The sequence below is a fragment of the Mytilus trossulus genome, chromosome 10 (genome assembly GCF_036588685.1).
Source record: "Mytilus trossulus isolate FHL-02 chromosome 10, PNRI_Mtr1.1.1.hap1, whole genome shotgun sequence".
Classification (NCBI taxonomy): domain Eukaryota; kingdom Metazoa; phylum Mollusca; class Bivalvia; order Mytilida; family Mytilidae; genus Mytilus; species Mytilus trossulus.
The window spans coordinates 8,398,716-8,417,408 of record NC_086382.1 but is presented as its reverse complement, the minus strand read 5'-3'; the positions used below and the strand labels follow the sequence as shown (position 1 = coordinate 8,417,408).

Genomic DNA, 18,693 nt, shown 5'->3' with positions numbered 1-18,693 from the left:
GCAATTTAACATTGAGCTTAAAACTTATGTTTTTCCCCCATCCAAATCGTTGTTGAATGAAATCGATATGACTTAAACGCGGGCCGCAATGAGGACCCCAAATTGAACCTAAGCAGAAGACTATACACGTTAAGTATACGTTTATTGGTTCATGTCATCTACCACATAGGTACTTGGGAAAGAACAAATTTTTATCTAGCCCTCCCCCTTTCAAAAAAAAAATCCGTTATAGAGAGCTCTTTATATGATATATCAGTGACCGCTGTGGATAGTAAACTTGGAATTGATAGTAAATATAGAAAATACAAGTTATTTCTAGTATATTTATGTTCATGTAATACAAAAAATAATTCAAATTAATAGAAAAAAAAAAAAAACGGATTTCGGGAAAAAGGGGGAGGAATAAACAAAAATTTTGTCCTGTCCCCAGGTACCTATGATCTGCCACCCTGTATTTGTATAGTGGAAATGTCGATTGCAGAATAAATACAGTTATTTATCATTACCAGGACTCGATAACATTATTTCCGTCTGTCTGACTGACAGACACCTATCCTGTATTTTCCGCCTTACGTCTGTCTATCAGTTCAATCGTATACTACAGAAAAACGCGAAAATAATTGAAATTGATGACGATTTTGGTAATAAGGTGGAGGGCTAAAATAATTGTCCTATCCCCAAGTACCTATGGTACAAACCTGTGTATATCCATATATAAGGGTTTGGATGGGGGTCCTTTATTTCAGTATTCTTTATTTTGTGGTCCATTTTTCTCTAATTTTTATATTTTTTTACCATTATTCCATATTCTGTAAATCCCCATCAACACCCTTATATATACATACGAAGTTATAGACATAATATACATGTTGAATATTTTTCAGTTCAAATTGTTCGGTGATACGTACTATAAGTTGTCATTGGACGAGTCCAAGATTCCAATTCCGTTAGTAGATGGTACAGTAGGACTGAATGAGGATGACAAAGATATACTGCGCATGATTAATGAAAAGAAGGTACTTACACACATAATACATAGTTTTTTTTATTGCTACTGTTAATCTAGTGAACATCAGCCGGTCTCTATTTTAGAACCAGGACTGCGTAAAATGGAAATTTAATAAACAGGGTCTTTGCCTAACTCTATTTCCTTAATTATCTTAATTATTATTTTGTTACGGCCTAGCCCTTCTAAACTATTATCACTACTGTTCGTTAAAATGATGCTTCTAAACCAGTCTGCATGTAACCATGACAGAGTAGAACTTAACTTACAAAATTAGACAAAGTACTTAGAATGTAAACAATCGCAGTCGCATGAACTGAAAAACAAATCGAACATGATTGGTAGACGATTGCAATCTCATGAACTGAAAAAAATTGGACATGGTTTATAAACAATCGCATGAACTGAAATGATAGACATGTATATGCGTAAACAATCGGAGTGTCATAATCTGACAGAATGAGACATAGTGCTAGAAAATCGCAGTCTAATGAACTGACAAAACATGACATTATACGTAGTTTTATAAACTGACAGGCAGGGACATGGTGCAATCGCAGTCGTATGATCTGACAAAACATGACATTATACGTAGTTTCATAGACTGACAGGCAGGGTCATGGTGCATAAACGATCGCAGTCGTATGAGCTGACAAAACGTGACATTATACGTAGTTTCATAGACTGACAGGCAGGGACATGGTGCATAAACAATCGCAGTCGTATGAGCTGACAAAACGTGACATTATCCGTAGTTTCATAAACTGACAGGTAGGGACATGGTGCATAAACAATCGCAGTCTCATGAACTGACAAAACGTGACATTATACGTAGTTTTATGGACTGACAGGTAGGGACATGGTGCATAAACAATCACAGTCTCATGAACTGACAAAACGAGACATTATACGTAGTTACATGAACTGACAGGCAGGGACATGGTGCAGAAACAATCGCAGTCGTATGAGCTGACAAAACATGACATTATACGTAGTTTCATGGACTGACAGGCAGGAACATGGTGTATAAACAATCGCAGTCGCATGAACTGAACAAATTAGACATAACGCATAGACAATTTTAGTCTCAACGAATGAAGAAAAAAAATGACAGTGGATAGATAATCAAACACTAACGAACTGACAGAAAGGGACATGGGGCATAGTCAAACGGAGTCTAACGAACTAACAGAAAGGGAAATGGTGCATAGGCAAACGGAGTCTAAGGAACTGACAGAATGGGAAATAGTGCATAGGCAAACGGAGTCTAATGAACTGACAGAAAGGGAAATGGTGCATAGGCAAACGGAGTCTAACGAACTGACAGGAAGGGACATGGGGCATAGTCAAACGGAGTCTAAGGAACTGACAGAATGAAATAAGTTACTTAGTCTCAAAGTGCGTAGACACTCGGATTCGCATGACCTGACATAATTTGACATGGTTCGCGGACTAAAAATATTCGAAAAGTTGCGTAGTTTTGAAATTGTAGCCAATTTTATCTAGAAATGACTCAAAACCGAAATTTTTTGCTTTTTAGTTTAGAAAATGAAAACAAAAGACTTTGTAACTTAAACAAATCAAAAAAGAAGTTGAATAAACTATATTAATTGGCATCCCAGCATTTTTAAAAGAGACACATCTAAAGATCATGACCAACAGGTCTATAACAGGTCGATATCATATTACAACAGGTCGATATATTACAACAGGTCGATATATTACAACAGGATGATATCTTACAACAGATAGGTAGTCAGTTTGTGTTATAAAGATGTTTTTTTTTTAATTTAAATTTGTGTTGTATTTTAGGTCGAGTTTCTTGAGATAGACAGACAGGAATTTAATATGCCTTATGCTGACACAGCAAATCCAGACCCTGAGTTGACTGATATGTGGCATTTAGTACGTAATTAGTGTTACAAGGGGTTGTGATATTTCTTATGTAGTCAATTCGTACCTGAAAGTCATGTTTACAATATACTGATGTGTGTTTTGTATAGTGTTATTCCAAATGGAGTCTAGAATTCGTTAATGATTATAATGATAAAAAAAAAATGATAATAATATATCCTTACGACCTCATAGCACAAAATAAGAAACAAAGTTTCATTCAGATTAATGGCTGTACTTCAAAGTAGATTTTGTTTATTTTACAGAACGGTGTGATGAAATACCCACATAACATTGAAGAAGCTTGGGCCCTAGGGTACACAGGAAAAGGTATTACCGTTGGTGTAATAGACACGTTAATGCAAACAAATCATATCGATCTAACTAATATGGTGAGTTAGTTCGTTACCAAGCAACAGTTAGATTTGTCTCAAGATACATACCCATCTGACTAACATGGTGAGTTAGTTCGTTACCAAGCAACAGTTAGATTTGTCTTAAGATACATACCGATCTGACTAGTGACATGGTGAGTTAGTTCGTTACCAAGCAACAGTTAGATTTGTCTAAGATACATACCAATCTGACTTATAATATGGTGAGTTAGTTCGTTACTATAGCAGCAGTTAGATTTGTCTTAATATACATACCGATATGACTAATATGGTCAATATGGTGAGTTAGTTCTTTATCAAGCAACAGTTAGATTTGTCTTAAGATACATACCGATATGACTAATATGGTCAATATGGTGAGTTAGTTCGTTACCAAGCAACAGTTAGATTTGTCTTAAGATACATACCGATATGACTAATATGGTCAATATGGTGATTTATTACTTTACCAAACAACAGTTAGATTTGTCTTAAGAAACATACCAATCTGACTAATATTGTGAGTTAGGTCGTTACCAAGCAACAGCTAGTTAGATTTGTCTTAAGATACATACCGATCTGACTAACATGGTGAGTTGATTCCTTAAACTACCATGCAACAGTTAGATTTGTCTTTCGGTACTTAACTTTTTGTCCTTTTAATTTCACATTTCGCGCATGCAAACTACGTCACATTTATAAGGTAGATGGCTTTTTTGGTCATAATTGAAAATTTACGAATGGATATAGGAAGATGTGGTATGAGTGCCAATGAGACAACTCTTCATCCAAATAACAATTTATAAAAGTAAACCATTATAGGTCAATGTAAGGCCTTCAACACGGAGCCTTGGCTCACACCGAACAACAAGCTATAAAGGGCCCCAAAATTACTAGTGGAAAACCATTCAAACGGGGAAAACCAACGGTCTAGTCTATATAAAAAACGAGAAACGAGAAACACGTATAAATTACATAAACAAACGACAACTATTGTACATCAGATTCCTGACTTAGGACAGGTGCAAACATTTGCAGCGGGATTAAACGTTTTAATGGTACCAAACCTTCTCCCTTTTTCTGAAACAATAGTATAACATCACAACATAGAAAAACACACGATAAAATATCAATTGGAAGGCTTAACTCAATCAAAAAACGTAAATTAACACAATATAAACGAATAAATTTTGATCTGCGATACCTGAATGTAAATACATAGTTAATAAAATACTAGGGACAAACATTCAAGACCAAAAAGCAAACAAACAAGTCCAAACAAAGCCATGGCAAGACACCACCGCGAAATATTTAACCCTTAGAAAATAATCACTTTTGGAAAAAAACGGTTTTCATAATATATACAGGTAAATGAAAAATAACTTTGTCGTTTTATGTATACTACTTCTGTCTATATAAAATCTTCCAATAATTAGGAATACCAAGAAAGGTCTATCATATAAATACCTAATTTAACTCTATAAACATAAGGGGTGAATATCAACAATAAAACTATACAATTAGTGCTAGCTAAAACTTCCCTGTACAGATTTAAGGAGAATAATCCTGATGTTCATACGAATGTAGTAAGACAAGATAAGAAATGATACGATACGATACGATAAGATCAGACAAGATCAGACAAGACAATACAATATATAAGATACGATAAGATATGATAAGATCAGACAAGACAATACAATATATAAGATACGATAAGATATGATAAGATCAGACAAGACAATACAATATATAAGATACGATAAGATATGATAAGATAAGACAAGAAAAGATATGGTCCGGTAAGATACAATAAGATACGATAAGTTACAATAAGATAAGACAAGACAAGATAAGACAAGATACGATATGATACGAGAAGCTAGATACGATAAGATACGATAAGTTACGACCAGACCAGACCAGACCAGATCAGACCAGATCAGACCAGACCATATCAGACCAGATCAGATCAGATCAGATCAGATATCCCATTAGAGGACTCATTATTGGCACAATCAGTACAGTGATTACAATAAGAATACAGGTTAAACATTGTAACGTGAAAAGGGCACTACTTTTTTGTATAGCAAAATATCATAACTTCTAGCTGAGTTGTGTCTTTTGATACTTTCTCATTTCTAAGTTGATTGCCCATTACCAAAACTACAAACGTTTTAATTTTTTTATTAATACCATTATCTTATCATATCTGATCGTATTTGTTTCTTACCTTTTTTTTTAACGATAAAAGTATTTTGTAGGATGAATCAAGTTCATATGATTATTACAACGATGACGACGACCCGAACCCTACAGATTCAACCATGTAGTAAGATGATAAATACACATAAGAACCAAACAAAGCTTAGTTTTAAACAATACTAAAAGTACCTCTTTTGGTTAGGGTTAAAGGGATTTACAGTTGCTTGGAGGATAAAGGACAATTTATAGAAAGCCACAATAAAATAAGAAATTATGAAGACTCCCATCTGGACTCTTCTTTCGGGGAGACGGTCTTAATGAGAGTTTAAGAAAGAAGTTGAAAAAGTAAAACATGTCAAATAACTCCATTGGTAATACGACAAGGCCAGACAACTCCTTGGGTAATACAACCGGGACAGACAACTCTATGGGTAATACTATCAGAACAGACAACTCCATGGGTATTACGACATGGACAGACAACTCCATGGGTAATACAACCAGGACAGGCAACTCTATGGGTAATACGACCAGGACAGACAACTCCATGGGTATTACGACAAGGACAGACAACGCCATGGGAAAAACTACCAGGACAGGCAACTCTGGGTAATTCGACAAGGGCAAACAACTCCATTGGTATTACGACAAGGATAGACAACTCCATTGGTGAAACGATACGGACAGACAACTCCATGGGTAATACTACCAGGACAGACAACTCCATGGGTAATACTACCAAGACAGACAACTTCAAGGGTAATACGACAAGGAAAGACAACACCATGGGTATTACGACAAGGACAGACAAATACATGGGTTATACGAAAAGGACAGACAACTCCATGGATAAAACGACAAGGACAGACAACTCCATGGGTTATACGACAAGGTCGAACAATTAAAAAGTCGACAAATATTTTTAGAAAATGGTGGGGTTGGGTTAGATATTGTCTGGCAGTTTCAATCATTGACGAACAACATACTAAGTCTGGAATTTTTGAGATGTAATTATGATTGTTAGGTGTTTGCCTTAAGCTCTTTGGCAAATATTTTTTTTTGGAAATTGGGTCAACCGGAATAGAAAATGAAAGGATCTAAGACTGTCATTTAAAAAAAAGAGGTTACATTTAAGGAATAAAAAATATGTCTTTCATTGTGCCACATTAGGTCCTTAGAGGTCAATAATTGCAAGTGAGAGCGGAACCCCTTTCTCTTTAAGGGAAATTTGAATTAGTGTGATGTTGTGTTCAGGTTAACGAACACCCCTCTTTAGTAGGAGCTTTTAGTCCTATCAGAGAAGTCCACTATATCCTGGTCAATCCTTTAGATTGAGATATATTATAATATTCTTCGTGTTTAAATGCCAGATTTTGATTGGTTAAAACGAGGGAGATAATTTACTTTATATCATGACTAATACTCTATAATTGCCCTTGATTAATTGTGCGCTTTATTAAAGACGGATGGTTGTTAAATATACAATAGTTTACTAGTTTGAATTAGAAATTTAATAGACAGTAATAACAGAACATTCAGTATAATAAATATAGATAATACAGAGCTGAGAGGGTGATAGAGCAGATTGTTAACCATCGAAAAAAAAAACCATTGTCAAACTTTGATTCGCCCCAGTTTACAATGTTTTCTCGGGTAGCAATCTGCTCTTTCATCCTCTCAGCTATGTGTTATTAGTTATTAATTAATGAAAAAATAAGATAAAAAAAATCAATTGAGAAAACTAACAGCCTAATTTATAACAAAACAATTCACAAAAAACAAATATGACAAGCATGAACCAAAGAATAAAATATATCTTGTATTCTTTCAGTCACGGAACATCGGTTGCGGGTATTATAGGTGCAACAAAGGGGAACAACTATTGTGCTGTAGGTGTTGCATATAATGTAACATTAATAGGTAAGCAAACCTGAGATTTATTTTGACTATCATCTATCTTAATTACATTTCGTAGTAGTTACATGTACTTAGTAACATTAAAATACTTTCGCCCTGGAAGTGCTGTAACATTTTTCATTGCACGTAGAACGCCTATCCATCATTGTGGCGTAATTTTTAAATCTATTATATTTTATTAGTTCGTTTTGTTGTAAATGATAAGAAAACTAATTTTGTGGTAGAACGTCACACGTTGACCGGTCATGCATTCGATACACAGCTTATATACAAGAGTTATTGTTCTTGACATTACATAGTATTTTGATACTCGTGTTTTTGCAAGTATGATATGAATATTGCACTCGTGGACAATACTTTGTACGGTAAAAGATGGTCTACTAAAAAAATGCAATGAGATTTATTAAACCAGCAGTGTCAATCAGATGTGTATTCTTTAATTTTCTAAATAGCTACTACAAAATATTCAATCAAAATCTTTACAATTTTGCAGTTATATCAAAACCTTTGATTTGTCTACGCTTACAACTACTTATTCCAATGCACAATGGAGACACCTACCACTACTAATCCCCATGCACAAATGGAGACGCCTACCAGGTCGACGCACTCGATCACACTTCTTTAGAGTTCATGTATATCCCTCTGTTATTATTTGTTGCCTGTATTTGTTCTTTCTCAATCAAATCACGAGATTTGAACATCGGTTAACTACTGTTGCCTTTATTTGTTTTCTATAAATCTAATGAACTGCGTATATCATATAAGCTTATTAAAGAAAAAAATAAGTTTACAGATCATTGATTTTTTTGTAAAAGTTTACCTACACCTGAATCATCGTGCACAGGGGCGGATGCAGGAATTTTCGAAAGGGGGGGGGATGCTTACCCAGGGCAAAGGGGGGGGGGGGGGTGCAAAACGTATGTCCCGATACAAATGCATTGATCGGCAAAAATAAAGGGGGGGTGCGCACCCCCGGAACCCCCCCTCTGGATCCGCCACTGGTGCAATACGATATGTTACCACTCTCGAAAAGTTGTATTCAAAATATTAATAACTTTCGGCAAGCCTCGTATCTTAATTAAAAAAAAAATAACTATCTCAGGTGAAGAAATGTATCGCTCTGAACAGCTAATTATATAATCTATATAATTCTTCATACATTTAAACTGGTTCTGACCAGTTTTAGTTAAATTGATAAACCGAGGATAAACCACACGTTGATTACATTGATCTCGTGTTTTTTCTCGTCATATACATTCGGAACATTGCACTCCATTTTCCATTTAAAATCAAGATAGTAGAACATTTGGAAATCGGGAAAACGTATCCTATTGTATACTAGTACATCTTTTCTTTTAAATTTGTTGGGTATGTACGCTCCTGGTGAAGAGCAACCAAAAAAAGCGCTTAGGATACACACAATTTTTAGTGTTATTTTCTCACTTTATCTATGTTTAGAAATTAGACAGACAAATTTACACATTCTCGCTTCTTATTTGCAAACTTTGTTTATCTATTTTCAGTTTTTCTCTATCTTCTATTTTTCTCTCTCTCGCAAAAACGCAAAAAGAGTAAACATCGTCCGATAAGAACAATAACTCTTATAAGGAATGAAGTGCCAATTTCGGCCATATAGAAATTGGTATATCTTATTTTGCTAATCATTTTTGTTATATCAGTTTCTTTCTACTTACTAAAGCTTTTGTCCGAAACACAAAAGGGTAACCATTGTCCATTTCATGCACGCTTCAGTTGTTTTTGTCGTACATTTCCATAAAAAAATGTCACCAATTGGAGTTTCCTTGTCCATTCGAAACTCTACCAGGCTCTTCATGAAACCATCCAGTTGTTATGTGTTTTTCAGCTTTTCGCATCTCACTTAAAACGTAATCCGAAACCTTAACCAATCAACATATCCTTATCATATAGGTTTTCACTCATCACGACTAAAATTACATTATAACTAGGGAATAGGGAGCTATGGAGACGTTTATTATATATTTATTCTATAAATTAAAAAAACTTACGTTTTTCCCATATTTTTCAGCTATTGGATTACTAGACGGCAATTTTTTAACAGAATCGCAACAAGCCATGGCATTATCTCATATGTATGATACAATTGACGTTTACTGTAATAGCTATGGGCCACCTGGTTCGTATGGTTCCTCATCATTAGGACAATTGCGTCTGTCAGCATTTGAAAACGCGGCAAAATATGTAAGTTCATGCATACATTTATTGCACATGTTTAAATTAAATAACTCTGAAAATCACATTAAAAAAAACATAGTTTAGAAGAAACATACTGCATCAATCATTGTAAAATTTGTAATTTTCGTTATTATCGTAATCTAGAATAACGCAATTTATAGTAAAGTCAGTGGTATTAAATTTTAAAACGGGAAACAAAAAGGAGTAGGACCGGTAAGGGCCGATTTTGGCCTCAAATTTCAACTTCATTTCACGAAAGATTTTGGACACTTTTTGAACACTTAAGTGTCTATTTCAATTGATTGAATAAGTTTTTGGGAAAGATTTTAACTGATTCTGTCATTAAAAACGCTCCAATTCAAGCTTAAAAATGAAAAAATCATCAAATATGCAAAAAAACGACATTTTTCAGATGGTTTTTGGCAAAAATGAAAGTGGCCGCAATTGTGTTCATCCTCAACCGTTATATATGTTATGTATTATCACCAAATACAACTTACATTTCAGTATTATGAACGAACACGAATGCGGCCACTTTCATTTCAGACGGAAACCGTCTAAAATTTAACTAAAATGCTTAAACTGTCAAGATTTCAGTAATTTAGCATGACTTAATGATGCTTCTACTCGATATATGTACATTATATTGTCAAAAACAGCCCAGGTTTATGTAGCAGAAGCATTCTACTTTCCAGTAAATATCTAAAAGATTACATTTTCACAATTTTGTAAAACTGCTATATTTTGGGGCCAAAAAGGGGTCTTACTGAACCTACTCCTTTGCTTTGCATTTATACGTTTGCTGAATGCTGAGAGAAAGAGAGAGAGAGAGAGATCAGATACCAAAGGGTCAATTAAAATAACAATTGAATAAATTAGAGGCTCTAAAGAGCATGTGTCGCTCACCTAGGTGTATGTGCATATTCAACAATGCATACTCTCCAACATTGTGGACTAGAATAGAAGTCATGACACAAATCTCTCTTTTGTTGATCTTGAATTAATGATAGTTTTTCTGTTGATAGCTTCTCTCTTTTGTCTTTAATTTTTGCCACAAACACTCATATAAGGAGTCCACTAACGATTTCTGTAAAAACTTGACTTATTTGTTAATCTTGTCTTGCTAATTATTTTTGCTATTTAAAGTGTTTATCTATCTTTTATAGTTTAGGTGATAATAGGCAAAAACATTAAATATTGGTAAATATCAACATTAAAGAGTACTAACTCCCATTAGGAATGAACTGGCAATTTCGGTCCGTAGACTTGTTTGTGGATCTTGTCTTGCTGATCATTATTGTTTTGTTAAGTTTCTGTTTATCTATTAAAGTTTTTTTACATGCAAAACACAACACGCAAAAAAATGTTCACAACCGTCATTTAAGGGCAATAACTTCAACTGTTACAATGGACCGATTGACTATTTCAACAATGAAGCTTATGTGTAGATCTTTTCTTGCTGAGCAGTTTTGCTTATTTCAGTTTCTATCTATTTATTATAGTTTTGCAGATAATAGGCAAAAATGACAAACATTGGAAAAATCGTCAGTCAAGGGCAACAACTCCAGGAAGGGGTCGTAAGCCCATTTCATCCTTTAATATTGACATATTTGTAGATCTGTCTTTCTGATAATTTTGCTTATTTAACTTTCTGTCTAGTCTTTCAGATATAGACAAAAACGCAAAAGATCGTCATTAAAGGGCAATAACTCTATGTAGTGTTTCGTGTACTATTGTTTGTCTGTTGGTCTTTTTCTTTTTTAGCCATGGTGTTGTCAGTTTATTTTCGACTTATGAGTTTGAACGTCCCTTTGGTATCTTTCGCCTTTCTTCTCCAATAAGGAGTCGTCTGATGATTTCGACGTGTTGATGATACATGTTTTCTCTATCTATAATGATTTTCAGGGTAATAGGCAAAAATGATTTTTTTTTTGTAAAATTCGTCAGTTAAGGGCAATAACTCCTCTAAGAAGACGTCGGACAGTGTTGATGTAAATGGCCAATAATTAGATTTCATCATTCTGAACGTTCTTGCAAATGTCAGATTTTTACATTTTACACCTATGTACATTTTTTAGCCATGTCGACCAACTTGGTTAGCAGACGGGGTCATCGGACACATTTTTAAAACTAGAAACCCTAATTATGGTTAAATTTGATCCAGTAGTTTCAGAGAAGAAGATTTTTGTAAAAGTAAATGACGACGGATGACGGACAGATGAAAATAAAAAACTCACTTGGCCCTAATGGCCAGGTGAGCAAAAAAAAAAAAATCATACGTCGATACATGTAAGACAAAATCAATTAAAACAAAACACAACGCATACAATTTGAGAGTGAGCAACACGAACCCAATCAAAAACCCAAGGTGAACCAAGGTGTTCCGGAAGGGTCAGCAGTTTCTACTGAACTAGTGAACATGTAGAAGTCGTAATCAGAGAGGACAAAAAAGGTGCATTGACGAAACAAACAAAAAAAAGAAATAACTAGTAAAATGATCCGAGTGTAGAGTTTTGTTCATCAATAGTAATCAAAGGTACCAGGCTTATAATTTGATACGCCAGACGCGCGTTTCGTCTACATAAGACTCATCAGTGACGCTCAGATCAAAATAGGTAGAAAGCCAAAACAAGTACAAAGTTGAAGAGCAATGGGGACCAAAAGTTCCTAAAAGTTGTGCCAAATACGGCTAAGGTAATCTATGCCTGGGATAAGAAAATCCTTAGTATTTCGAATAATTCATACTTTTGCAACAGTTAATTTATAAAAATGACCATATAATGTGATATTCATGTCAACACCGAAGTGCTAACTACTGGGCTGGTGAAACCCTCGGGGACAAAACGTCCACCAGCAGTGGCATCGACCCAAATGGTGTAAATCAAAGGTACCAGGCTTATAATGTGATACGCCAGACGCACGTTTCGTCTACATAATACTCATCAGTGACGCGCAGATCAATATCAATATCGTTCCTGGTCAAACATATCATAACAGCATTGAGACTGAATATGCAAATGATTGTACATAAAGTAAGGTGTATTGATCCTAGCTGGTTTTATAGCTAGGATCAATACACCTTACTTATCTACTATTTTCTACATAAGGAAATGCCTGTACCAAGTCAAGAATATGACAGTTGTTTTTCATTCGTTAGAGGTGAATGAGCTTTTGATTTTGATATTTTATAAAGGACTTTTCAATTTTGAATTTCCCTTTACTTTTTTCCCTGAAATCGTTTTTTTTTTTCTCGGTCTGAAATCAAAGACAAAGGTAACTGTGTTACATATCTTATAGAAATAGAAATAAATATACATTGTCATAGAAAACGCTACTTATATTGGTGTATTTTGATAATTGCAAATATGTTTAAATGTTACCCTACTGTGATAGGTTAGGGTGAAGGTTGGCTTTTGTTAAAACGTTTTAACCCGCTTCATTTTTATGCACCGGTCCTAAGTCAGGAGCCTGTTGTTCAGTGGTTGTCGTTTGTTGGTGTGGTTTATAAGTGTTTCTCTTTTCTCGTTTTTTATAAAGATTAGACGGTTGGTTTTCCTGTTTGAATTCGTTTACACTAGTCATTTTGGGTCTCTTTGTAGCTTGCTGTTCGGTGTGAGCCAAGGCTCTGTGTTGAAGGCCGTACTTTGACCTATAATGGTTTACTTTTACAAATTGTGACTTGGATGGAGAGTTGTCTCATTGGCACTTATACCTCATCTTCTTATTTATATTAAAAGTTGTTTTTTTATGAATTTGATTATTTTGTTGAGTTCTGAATTGTACGACTGTGACTACCATAAACGTCTTTTGTCTTAGCTATATCCCAAATGTGTTACATTACTTAAAAAGTTTGAATGATAAATTGAATAAATAATATTTTAATTATAATTATACTGAAATTTTAATTCACATGAAAATCTAAAACGATGAAGGTCGCAAGAAGAAATGGGAGATAAATAGATAGACTATTTTTAAGTGATAGAACTTTATTTTTGGTTTCATCTGTCCTTGAATTTTTGTGTAAGGTTTTTGACTTTCATCTATTTTTGTTTTGGAATTGACAGGAAAAACTTGACTTTATAAATTTGCAGTAAAACCTGTACTCTTTGTGTATGCACATTTGGATGAATAAAACGGAACTTTCTTTGATAAATACTTTCTTTTCTTATTCCAGGAGAGACAAGGGAAAGGTAATATATATGTTTTTATTCCAGGGCAGGCAAGGAAAATGTAATATATATGTTTGTATTCCAGGGAAGACAAGGTAAAGGTAATATATATGTTTTTATTCCAGGGAAGACAAGGGAAAGGTTATATATATGTTTTCTTATTCCAGGGCAGACAAGGGAAAGGTTATATATATGTTTTTATTCCAGGGAAGACAAGGGTAAGGTAATATATATGTTTTCTTATTCCTGGATAGACAAGGGAAAGGTAATATATATGTTTTATTCCAAGAAAGACAAGGGAAAGGTAATATATATGTTTTCTTATCCCAGGGCAGACAAGGAAAAGGTAATATATATGTTTTATTCCAAGAAAGACAAGGGAAAGGTATTATATATGTTTTCTTATTCCAGGACAGACAAGGAAAAGGTAATATATATGTTTTTATTCCAGGGAGGACAAGGGAAAGGTAATTGATATGTTTTCTTATTCCAGGGCAGACAAGGAAAAGGTAGTATATATGTTTTTATTCCAGGGAAGACAAGGGAAAGGTAATATATATGTTTTTATTCGCAGGGAAGACAAGGAAAAGGTAATAGATATGTTTTCTTATTCCAGGGCAGACAAGGAAAAGGTAGTATATATGTTTTTAATACAGGGAAGACAAGGTAAAGATAATATATATGTTTTTATTCGCAGGGAAGACAAGGGAAAGGTAATATATATGTTTTTATTCCAAGAAAGAAAGGGGAAAGGTAATATATATGTTTTATTCCAAGAAAGACAAGGGAAAGGTAATATATATGTTTTCTTATTCCAGGGCAGACAAGGTAAAGGTTATATATATGTTTTTATTCGCAGGGAAGACAAGGGAAAGGTAATATATATGTTTTTTATTCCAAGAAAGAAAGGGGAAAGGTAATATATATGTTTTATTCCAAGAAAGACAAGGGAAAGGTTATATATATGTTTTCTCATTCCAGGGCAGACAAGGAAAAGGTAATATATATGTTTTTGCAGCTGGAAATGATGGCGAAATGGCAACACCTAATACAAAGTCCCATCATACAACTATTTATACCATCGGGATACAAAGCGTAGGTTACGACTATGTTGCTCGGTATGGAGAAATAGGATCGTCGATATTGGCCAGTGCTTATGGAGGAAGCCTTTTTGACAGATCATTGGTAAATATAAATAATGCAATACTAATTTACCTTCTTTATTTCAAAAGAAAAAATATAAACCTGTAAAAACATCTTGACAATGCTACGGTAGTTGATGGAGTATTTCTCCACAGTCAGAAAAAAAAGTAAAATCACAAAAATATTGAACTCAGAGGAAAATCAAATCGGAAAGTCCCTAATCACATGGCAAAATCAAATGACAAAACACATAAAAAACGAATGGACAACAACTGTCATATTCCTGACTTGGTATAGGCATTTTCAAATGTTGAAAATGGTGGATTAAACCTGGTTTTATAGCGCTAAACCTATCACTTTTGTAAGCCACCAAGGTCTTTTTACTTACATTATGTTTGTTCTGATAAATTCTATAGATTAGTTACAAAACCTATTAAATACTCCGTAACCCTCGTCGGTAGTTTGATAAGAATTTAAATTGGGTAGGGGGAGGGGGTAATTCATTGTTGTATTCTTTAATGTTTTATGTTTTTTTCTCTATTCTTTATATTCTGTCCATTATTCTCTATTCTTTATATTTTAACATCCCATTGTTCTCTATTCTTTATTTTTTTGGGCTCATTTTGCTTTAAAAAAAAATTACCCATTTTTCTGTAGTATCGGTCCATTATTCTGTACCAATCCTTATTTAAGGCAGATCTGACTATAATGTTATTTGTATAACTTGATGTTACAAGCAGATCGTTTGGTGGCTGTATTCATTCATGTTAGAGACTTTCTGTCAAAGGCCTGTAGTAATTATGTGTTATGAGTTATTACACCCTATACTTTTTTCCCTCGCAATTATCAAAATAGAATGACTTTTTTCATTCATTGGACCTATACTTTTTTTATTTATAAGATATTTATACCATTTGAAACGTGCACCAACCCGCCCTTTGATGTGTTCATAATAATGTGATCTGTAAGTTGTTTTTGTGGACTGTTGTTTGTCCTTTTTCGCTATGGCTTTGTCAAATGTTTACGACTGTAAGTGTGTATGTCCCTTTGGTATCTTTCGCCTCCCTTTGGTATACTCAGACTAAAAACATGATGGAATGCATGTAAACCAGAATGAGACTGGTGCAGTGACAGGCTTACGGCTCCTGCAATGCATTCATTTACCGCCATCATAATTCAAACTCAGTCAGATATGTCACGAGAACGAATAGATTAACATTGGTTCATTTACAGATCAGATGATAATACAAATTTAAACCTCGCCGAACCATGTAAAAATTACAGTTAAACCTTTATTTTAACGATATGTATTTTCTCCCTTTACAGACGTCAACTTCTACTAATTCTGGTTGTAGAGAGGGTTTACGAGGCACATCTTTTGCCGCTCCAATTGCAGTAGGAATCATCGCACTTGCATTAGAGGCAAAGTAAGTTTCAGTAAAGATTGAAAAATACCCAAGGGATTTACAAGACGATTCAGCAATGTGACGATGACAGGGATCACGTAACCTGGATGGTGCTCTGTTATTGTTGCATGTGCAATTTCCATACTGAGATCCGCACATCTGCGTTAAATATGAATCCTGAATCAATAAATTCTTAGCAGTTGTACAAATATCTCATTTTGTTGTTAGAGTTAGGACATTTGGTTTAATTCTATTTATTTCTTTTTCCCAAAAAGGAAAAGGGAGATAAACAAACTTAGTCCATATTCAATTGTCTCTCCGCCGAGTTTGCGTTTCTTATGGTAAGAATGGTAATGTTTCTGGAAAAGGGGAAACCTAATTTGCGTAATCAACTTGTCCTACAGTTTTCTTCCCAAATCCTTGACACTTTAAATTTTAGATTGTGCACCTATTATGAAAAAATTGTTTTAGGATTACTTTATTTTATTTTTCAATGCTTTGGGAACACAGTGAATTATCAGCAACATTTACAAAATAGATATTTATGTTGTGTTATCATAGCCTCCAATATTTTCAACCCATATCCATGACACTACATTGAAATATTGCACACGTTTAAGTTTTAAAACCTGGTTTATGGAATTGTTGAGGAACTTTTCCTTCACTTTTCCAAATTAAGGAATTAATTTACATTTTTTCATTAAAATTTACAACAGATGATTAGAATTTTGTGAAATCAATTTCGACCAAAGTTTTCTAACCGGTTGCTGGCAACTTATCATACAGATTGCACATATGTTGAAGTTGTGCAACCTTTTATGGAATTGGTTCCGGTGGTTTTTTTTGTCACTTTTTCTAGACTTAAGAAATTTTTAATTTTTTTTCAAGCCCATGTCTTTGAAACCTAATTTTCAAAAGAATTCTCGTGAGTCCTGTGTGAATATACAAATGCATATAAAAACAAAAGTTTAGGGTTTCGCATGGACTCCAAACGAAGCTAGACTGAATGTTGCAACAGGGTAAAGGTTTCCTACTATATATAAAAAAGAAGACGATATGATATGTTTGCCAGTGTGACAGCTATTCACTAGAGACCAAATGACATTGATATAAGCAACCATAAGTCATGTTATGGACTTGAAAAATGAGGAAATCCCATATCGTATGACAAGCTATTATAAGCCCCGAAATTATTCAACGAATTCAACCAAACGGCCTGATTTAGGTACAAAACATTAAACTAGAAACAAATATGCTATACAACAACACGATAGCACTGACTTGAATTACCTTAGCCGTATTTAGAAAATCTTTTTTATACATCAACACCAGCTGTGACAATTTCGACTGTACTATCATCGATCAGTTCATGTAAAAGATAACACTAGTTACCTAATAAATTGGTCGAAACAAAGGTATAACAGGTAAACTTGCTTTTTAAAATCTTCCACTTTCTAGCAATGACCTTACCTGGAGAGATGTTCAGCATTTAATAGTTAGAACTTCCAAACCATACGGGTTCAAGGATAGCTTTGATATTGAGTACAAATGGCAACGTACTGGAGCAGGCTTAAGAGGTTGGTAGTTTTTATGGCATCTTTTGTTCTCTTTTTATGGTATTATTATTTCATCCATAACACTATTGCAGTTTAATTCAGTCAACTGTAACGGTATAATCAGTCCAATATTATGGTATAACCAGTCAAATGTAATGGTGTTATCGGTCAAATGTAATGGTGTTATCGGTCAAATGTAATGGTGTTATCGGTCAAATGTAATGATAAAATCAGTCAAATGTAATGGTATAATCGGTCAAATGTAATGGTATAATCAATCAAATATAAATGTATTATCAGTTAAATGTAAATGGTATTATCATACAAATGTAATGATATAATCAGTCAAATGTAATGGTATAATCAGTCAAATGTAATGGTAAAATCAGTCAAATGTAATGGTATAATCAGTCCAATGTAAATGGTATTATCAGTCAAATGTAGTGGTATAATCAGTCAAATGTAATGGTATAATCAGTCAAATGTAGTGGTATAATCAGTCAAATGTAGTGGTATAATCAGTCAAATGTAATGGTATTATCAGTCAAATGTAATGGTAAAATCAGTCAAATGTAATGGTATACTCAGTCCAATTTAAATGGTATAATAAGTAATATATCGAAGTATAACTATTATATCGTAAAATTGTTATTGTAGATTACTGGTAAACTCACTGTTTCGTCAAAGATAAATCTCAATGTCGCATTATTATCACTTTTATGCCAAAGCATGAACATTATATATGTAGTGGTATATTTAACTAATGTACTTATAAAGGTTAATTTGATGGACTCAGATCGGTCTTTT

At 34.0% G+C, this 18,693-nt stretch overlaps 1 protein-coding gene across 1 annotated transcript in view; it reads left to right on the top strand.

The window, feature by feature from the left end:
• LOC134686809 (furin-like protease kpc-1) overlaps window positions 1–18,693 on the top strand; it is a 32,519-nt gene that overhangs the window by 2,547 nt on the left and 11,279 nt on the right. The window contains exons 3-11 of the mRNA XM_063546610.1: window positions 885–1,016; window positions 2,819–2,911; window positions 3,166–3,291; window positions 5,538–5,605; window positions 7,310–7,398; window positions 9,446–9,618; window positions 14,763–14,966; window positions 16,251–16,351; window positions 17,789–17,907. Of these exons, the coding sequence (XP_063402680.1) occupies window positions 885–1,016; window positions 2,819–2,911; window positions 3,166–3,291; window positions 5,538–5,605; window positions 7,310–7,398; window positions 9,446–9,618; window positions 14,763–14,966; window positions 16,251–16,351; window positions 17,789–17,907 (1,105 nt within the window). The remainder of the gene's footprint in view (window positions 1–884; window positions 1,017–2,818; window positions 2,912–3,165; window positions 3,292–5,537; window positions 5,606–7,309; window positions 7,399–9,445; window positions 9,619–14,762; window positions 14,967–16,250; window positions 16,352–17,788; window positions 17,908–18,693) is intronic.